The sequence below is a fragment of the Protobothrops mucrosquamatus genome, unplaced genomic scaffold (genome assembly GCF_001527695.2).
Source record: "Protobothrops mucrosquamatus isolate PMUCROS unplaced genomic scaffold, P.Mucros_1.0 scaffold_32, whole genome shotgun sequence".
Lineage (NCBI taxonomy): Eukaryota > Metazoa > Chordata > Lepidosauria > Squamata > Viperidae > Protobothrops > Protobothrops mucrosquamatus.
In genome coordinates this window covers 165819-174017 of record NW_015386108.1, presented here as the reverse complement: position 1 = coordinate 174017, position 8199 = coordinate 165819, and the positions used below count along the sequence as shown (strand labels likewise).

Sequence of the window (8199 nt, the reverse complement as noted above, 5' to 3'; positions counted from 1 at the left end):
AGTAGATGGAACTCTCTCAGTGACTGTAATCTCTTACAGAGGGTGGATGGATTGATGAATGAAAGGACAAATTATATTATTGTTATTTTTTTTTTTGCATTATTCCGTTCAGCTACCAGAGATTAATACATGCTTTTAAGCAACGTTCCAAAAAGATTAGCTATTGTATATGTGAAAAACAGCCAGCTACTTTGTCATCAGAATTAGTTTCTAATCTCCAGATTTCATATGCACGATAATTTACTTTGTTTTGCCCATTAGAAGTATCACAAAATTTTTAATATAATAACTTTTCTATTCAGTTATCTATATAAAATACTGTATCATTTTAATTTGGAGAAATTCTTTTATACCCTTGAAAAACAATGAAGACACAAAATCATTATTTAGTGATACTTTAACAAATGCTATTCACTTGCATATCAATGTTTTGTGAGATGCATACAATTCTCTGCAATCATTAGTGCTTTATTCATTTATAAGATCTGAGCAAATTTTATCCAGGTCAAACAAACTCATGGGAACAGGGAGAAATCTTTAATGTTATTATTAGCTATCTAGTCTCTTATTTTCTTATGAAACTGTGATTTTGCATGACATTAGTTAGGTATCCTAAAATGATTTACTTCATGGAAAATAGAAGTTAATCCTATATAATGGCTCAAACACCAACAGTCAAATCCACTGTCCAGAGTCATATGCTTTTCTTTTATATACCTGTTCCTTTGCAGAAAAAAAAACTATTTGTATATCTATTTGAAATTTGGCAAGTTATTCCCCACCATCGACATTTCTATAATTCCATGAAATTCTTCATAATGTTTTTTTATGTCTATAAATGTCCCATCCTGCTGAAAAAGTTGCAGTCATTTCTTTTTCCAATATGGGACAATGAAGCATTTTTTCTTTACAGACAACCAAACCAAGTTGGAACAGGCTTTCTTTGGAATGATCCAATTAGATCAGGGCAGTTTTGGGATTGTAAAATGGACTCTCAAACTACACTAAAGTGGTATTGACACTGCTAGCAAAAGCATCAGAAGACTGAATGACTAGCTCGCCACCAAATCTTTCAAATCTTATTGCTTGTCAATTTTCTACATAGAATATCTGTCTTTAAACAAAGTATTAAATGCCCAAAGCCATTAAGTTATGCACCATCATGAACCTAATTGGAAGATAAAACAGTAAATGTATCCAGGACAATTTTTTAAATAGTGGATAAAATCAATCCTGATATTTTTAAACTGTTGTTATAGGTCTCCTTCACTAGGTTTACACAACATTTGACTAATCTAAAATAGGTAGATTGAAACTGATAGTTTTTAATTCAGAAAGTTGTAAGAAACTCAACTCTTGACTTAGCATGTTTCTTAGGTTTTAGCCATCTTAAAGTCTCATTATTTGGCTTGCACATATTGTATAAACCAGTAATTTTGTTTTGTAACCTGGGTGTAAAAGCATGTTATAAAAGACTTGGGAAGGATATATATAGGACGTAATCTTACATATACCTCCAATCATCCATTATCTTATGAAAAGTAGAACTAGCAGGAGTTCAAAGGGAAGGAACCAACTGAAAATTGCTCATAGAAGCACTAGGAAGATACCATTTGCAACTTGAAAAATGATTTGGTTAAGAGCTCGTTGTAAAATGTTCATTTGGAATAAGCCATAGCTTTCTTGAATGGTGTTCTGCTTAATAATGGTTATGCTTTCTGAACAGAATGAAACCAGCTCATGTTTCAAAGATGAGACAGAGAATTTCTTTCTAGTTATTGAGTGAAAAATCACAGTACTCCTGACAAGACATCAATTTCCGGAATGCAAAGGAAAAGGTGAAACCTTGTCAAAAATCACTAGAATGAAGCAGGTTCAATCCTGATGGCATTGATGAACATCAGATTTACTTTCTTTTGTTCATGTAAATGAGTGCCATATATACTGCAACACAGATACAAGGTCTACTGTTTGGACTCTCCATTTTATTATTGATAAGATAGTGTGTGTATGTGTGTTGCTTAGGCTCATGATATAGAAAAACATAACTAGAAAACAATTAGATTAGACAGAAAAAGCCTATTTAGTCTATCATCATACTGTATTTCTCATCAAGTACATGATTCTGGATAGAAGAAAATAAGAATAACAGCTGTTACTCTTAGCAACTGAAATTCAGAGGCATTCTTTGTGCTAGAAATAAGATTTAGCCTTATGCTCTATAAAGGAATTCAGTTTGGAGGACATCCCATTATCTTGCATATGCAAAGAATTAGTTTCATTTAACTGCTGTGAAGTTACCCCTGTTCCACTTGGATGACATCCTGCTTGCAGGGCCTTTTCTTCCTATCTTTTTCATAGATCTCTGTGTGTCTTCTTAATATTTAAACAATATCTTCTGTGAACAAACAGCTAATTCAGTCAAAAGCAAAAGCAAAAACAGAAAAAAACCATAATAATTCCCTAGCTAAAATTATACATTTGAAACCATATGCAATCTTTTAGTTAGCAACCTTCAGCAACTACACTGATACAGTATCCACACAGGTTGCCTAAAATACCAATGGAAATTCTTTTGATATTATTGAAATCTGATTGCAAAATGAACAATTCCCTTAGGGAATTATTGGACTCCGCTATCTTACAAAGTCGTGATCCATCTGAATGTTGTTACACATTAATATAGCTATAGGTGTGTTTTGTGATTAATAACAGATTAGGCATACTGACCATGGTTCTTATTTCCATACCTTTAAGTCATCCTTTTTTCAAAGGTGATTTTTGGTTAGCCTTTAATTAAAGGATATATTACTGAGATGACTAATTTTGTAGGTCATTTCTGATTATTAGAAAACAGTTTTAAGCCTCTTTTTCAAATAAATATGATTGTGGAGGAGGAGGAGAAGTAGCTTTTTTTAAAAAAATGAATGAGTTGATAATTGTGCTTAATTCTCAAGTATTCTGCATATGAATTTAATTAGATTTAAAAAATAAGAGAAGAGCGTAAGGGAAGGCCACACTAATTTATTGATTAAAATAAATAAAAAATCAAATCAAATATGGGTAGTATAGTCCAGCCTTCTCCAACCTGGTACTCTCTACATTTAGTGGACTACAATTCCATCATTTCAGCCAACATCATTTCCCCTAGCTAATATCCCATTCATGCCCGTATATGAAACCATCAGTCATGTCCTCAACTTCATGCAGAGACTACATATGGGGAGAGCGGAGAGTTAACTAATCTACCATCAGTGGATCTTTGCCTAACACTAAGAGCTGCACTAGGTTCTCCATGCAATAACATATGATCTTCCATATGATGCACTGGAAATTCTTCTTCTTCTATCACTAAAGGGGTGGGTTTTCTTTTTGTCATGTTCCCATATTAATAGAACTGTACAGCTTAGAATCCCAGCTAGTCCTTTTGCAAAGGTACAAAACTGAGCAAAATAATCTGCAAGGGAACCAGATAAAGATAAGGACATTTCTCCTTAACTGAATTAATGCAAGTTATGCATTTGGCAAAATCAGTCTTGCAATTGTAAAGGGGTGTGCAAGACTGCAAAGTCAATGGGGAAGCCAGATTTACTCAGCAATCATGTTACTGTCTTAACAACTGCTGTGATTCACTTAAGAACAGTGGCAAGAAAGGTTGTAAAGTGGGGTAAAATTCATTTAACAACTGAAATTTTGGGTTCAGTTGTGGTTATAAGTTGAGGACTACCTGTAGAATGTAAGTATTGATTGTATTCTGCCAAAGGTCTATCTGGATTGCTAATAAAACTTTTGAAATTTATGACTTAATGTGATTTCACTGGGAATTCAGAAATGCATTTCTGGAGAAAACAAAGTCTAGATGCAGTTTATTATTTTTTTTATAAGGCTGGTCAGAAAACATTCCCAATTTGATGAGAATTTAATAACAAATGCCATATCAGCTTTTCTGAGAAGAAATGAACAAGTGATATATTTTTTTGAAAAAAGCATTAACAAAATGAAGGATACAGGTTTGTTAAGCCTGATATCCAGGAAGTTCCTAGTTTTAGTCACTGACTAAAGGGAGCTAAAGGGACAGAGGCAGACAAAGTGGCCAATCTAATTTTTACAAATTACGCTTTTTAAAATCACCAATGAAGTTAAATTGTTTTCCTCTCATGTAACACTGCTTAGGCATTCCTAAAGTTTCCTCTTGTAATACAAACTTATCTTAAACTAATGGATATATACGAGCCAAAATCCCCCAAACAGCTCCAAAATCAAAGTATTGAATGTTTGAAGAATGAGGCATTTTGTTTTGTATTTCCTTTGCCATGGCATTGGGTTCTTATTGTACAACCCTGTACAGTACTTCTTCAATATATATATATATTTATATATATATTTATATATATTTTAAAGATTTAAAAAGCAAAAAGTTACAAAACTGTTTGCAATTAACTTGAAATAGAAAAGATAGCACTTTTTTTTAAATCCCATTATATAGTACACCATATAAATTACAGAGTATTCAAATGCACAAATGCATTTGTGTAACATTTATCAAATGTAATTTTTGTTGATTTGTGTGTGAGTAGATTAATTTTGCTTGTTCCCTCTGGGTTTTTGCTTGTGGTAATATTGCCTCACCACATACCTCACTATCACGTATGACAGTGTTCCAGGTCTGAGACACTGCTGTTGCAATATCGCATATTGTTGGGGATGTGGCAGTCTGTGTAGTTAATGCCCCCATTTGGGGTATATATAGGCTGCAATCTGAAATCTCCTTTAAGGAGCTGATCATTATTTAAGGAGACAATCTGAAAGCTGGTTTCTGTCATCTCCAGGATGGAGTTGTCCTTCTTGGTTCCTGCCTCACAGTAGTCATCTTTCCGTCGCCCACGGTTGTATTTCCACTTCTGAGAGGTGTAGCGTCCTTTTTTGTGCATGTGCCAGCAGAAGATACTAAGCAGAACTACTAGCACAAATACAACAGCCCCCCCAATTAAGCCTGCTAACAGAAATGGAGAACCAAGGTTATGAGAAGTTGTCTGTTCATGGCTAGAAGCTGAGTTGCTTCCATTATTCAATAGGGAAGCCTTCGTTGTGCCTTCTGAGCACACAGTGTCCTCACCAATGCGGTAATTATTAAAATCATCCAAGGGAACCAAACAAATCCGATATGTGGATTTGGGCTCTAAATTTGTCAAGCTGATGTTCTGCCTCTTATCAGTAACTATCCGTTCCTGAATAATGCCTCCTTCCAGACTATGACCCATTTTAACCCAAGTAAGCTTGTAGGCCATCACATTAAAGAAGGAATGCCAGCTCACTTGGATGCAAGTGCCATTCACAACATGGATAAACAGCTGAAATCGTTCAACAGTGGGAAGGGTAATTTTTTCTTCATCATTCCTCTCAGGCACAGTGGGGAGTGTGGTTATAGTAGGGGCAAGAAGAATGTTTGTTTGTTTGTTACTTGGGGTTAAGTATGATGAAGTAGGGACCATCATGGTTGGCAAAGATGTTGTGGGAATATGGGTAACAAATGATACATCTGGGATAGTTGTGGGGCATGACAACATGTTCATGTTGAGTTCCCTGACAGCCATACCTCGGACTTGTTCTGGTCCCTGACACATGAATCCTCGGACATTGATGGAGGAAGGAATTAATTTCAGCCATTCAGTAACCCATTTAATACTACAATCACATAGCCAGGGATTATTCCTTGCTGTCAGTTGCTTCAGGCTGTGAAGATTGTCAAAGACACCTTTAGACAGCATCCGAAGTTGATTGTTGGAAATATCAAGTCGTTCCAGGTGATGAAGATTTGAAAAGGCTGAAAGTGGTATGTTTGATATCTGGTTGTCCTGTAAATAAAGCCTAAGTAGATTTGTACCTGGAAGATCGGGAGGTGGGTATGTCAATGAATTCCTTATTATAGAGAATTCCTTAAGTTTGGATAAGTGGCTGAAAGTGCCATCTGCAATTCCTTTATTTGTAAGGAGATTACCATCCACTATAAGACGTTCCAAACTTGTGAGATTCTGAAAGGCCATGTCTGATATGATGGCAATTCGATTTTCATCCACTCGTAGTTCTTGTAAGTCCATTGGAAGGCCAACTGGTACACTGCTTAAGTGATTCTTGGATAAGAACAGAAGCTTGAGGCTAACAGCTTCCCGGAATGCCCCATCCTCAACTCCAACAGTAGAAATAGAATTATCATCCAGATGAAGCTCTTCCAATTTCAAGAGTTGTGCCAGAGCAGCCCTAGAAATGGTCTGGATGTTGTTTTCTTGCAGGTGGAGAACCCTGACATTCCTGGGGAGATTCATAGGGAACTCATCTAGCTGGTTGCCATACAGGTAGACTGTGTGCACAGACTGGACATTGTGAAGTTCTGTAGGAAATCCAGCATTATTAATTTGGTTATTGTGGAGGTAGAGTATGGTTACACCCTCCGGTATTCCAAGAGGCACTGAGGTCAAACTTCGTTCATTACAATAGACAAAGTTTCGGTCGCAACGGCATACACTTGGACAGGCCAGCGCTTTGGAAAACTGCACATACAACCCCAGAAAAAAAACAAGCCAGGATTTCAAGAAAGCATACCTGTCCATGGGCCACATTCTAGTCCACGGGCCCATTTCTAACTGAAGAAAGAAGGGAGAGTTGAGCAAAAAAAAAAAAAAGAAATAAAATAAAATAGATGTTGCGTTTTGTCCTCTGTGCAGATGTTATATTCCTAGAAACTAAATGCAAAATAATCCTTATACAATTGGACTGTCCTTCAGTCTGCTTCTGAAAATCACTGTGCTGTTAGCCAGGTTTACACATTTTGATGCCTTCCTCCATGTATGCTAAATGGAAGAGTAGCTATGTTCTATACAGAAGGCCAATCCTCAGTGTGAAGTTCCAAACGTTGACAGGAGACAGGATGGTTGGATTAGCTTTTCCTTTCACTCTGGAATTAGTAGTGAAAGTGCATTCAGGTTCCTTCCGTCTAATAGGCATTCATTTCAGCTTTAAGCTGGGTTTGACAAATCTGTTGAGAGAGAAGAGGGAAGAGAAAATTAAAAAGTCTGCATTGTTAGTTGACAAACATCCTGTGAAGACAAGTCCATTAATGGTGTGAATTGGTAACATAAATAAGCCAGACCACATTCATAAATAATTCAAACTAACAATTCAGACTAAACAGAAAAATCAACTGGGAAATGAGAATGAGTAATGGGTTCCTATGATGTGGACATGACAATGAATCAGGTGTAACAGTAAGTAGTAGAAACAAGATAAAAAGCAAGCTAGGAACATATATATTCTGGGGAATACAATTTGTTTCTATTACTACAAAAGTAGAAAAGTAAAACCTTGGTTTCATTATATTAAAAGGCATTTATTCCAATATCCACTCTCAATGTATACCTATCTGATAGTATAGGTTGGCCTGGTAATCAGGATAGTGACAAAAAATCTGAGTGAAAAGTATAATACAAACAGATATATTATCAGAGGAAAAAATGGTGAAGATCATTTTTTTAATAAAATGTAGCAAGGCAAAAGCCTAAACCAATGAAGATATAAAGTAGATAAGGTTATGTGAAGCTAAGCAGCATGGTGGCCTAGAAGTTGAAGACTCTCGCCTCCCACTCAGAGAGTTCAATCCTAGAAAGTGACAGATGTTTCTCCATCAGGGCGCGTAGAAAAAATATCTGCTGTGAACTCCAATTAGGCATCAGGAAGGGCATCCGAATGGTAAACACTCCATTCAGTTGCCCCAACCCCACCCTCAAGCAAGGGATTACAGGGCCATAAAAAGAAAAACAAAGGTTATGTGAAACAGAATAGAATATAGGCAATTTCTCCCATTTATAACTTGAAGGGATGTAATTCAAGATCTTTTAATATTATTCAGAGAATTGTTTTTATTAAGACGATTGTTAAATTTCAAGTCTTCCAAACACCTTCCTGAATTTCTCATGTTAGTCTGTCTCTTTACATCCATTTTATATAGAATCACTATATCAAAGGTTATGCTCCCTGAGATTGTATTTCAGAAAGCACCTCCACATCAATCTTATAGATATAGAGCTTTTTCATTGGATGGGTGGCAAAAGCGTCACTTCATACTTTGAAACTATGGTAATTTAATTTTTTATTAAAGCAGCAAGGATAACAGCAGTAATTTTATATCACGAAAAAGCTTATGCT

At 35.8% G+C, this 8199-nt stretch overlaps 1 protein-coding gene across 1 annotated transcript; it reads right to left on the bottom strand.

The window, feature by feature from the left end:
* Positions 1 to 1965: 1965 nt before the first annotated feature.
* On the bottom strand, positions 1966 to 6654 carry FLRT2 (fibronectin leucine rich transmembrane protein 2). The gene has a single exon (XM_015809917.1). The coding sequence runs from the start codon at positions 6633 to 6635 to the stop codon at positions 4644 to 4646; it is 1992 nt and encodes a 663-aa protein (XP_015665403.1). The 5' UTR covers positions 6636 to 6654; the 3' UTR covers positions 1966 to 4643.
* Positions 6655 to 8199: the final 1545 nt, after the last annotated feature.

Coding starts and splice junctions, on each gene's coding strand:
- FLRT2 (XM_015809917.1), bottom strand. CDS start 6,635: ATGGGCCCGTGGACTAGAATGTGGCCCATGGACAGGTATGCTTTCTTG.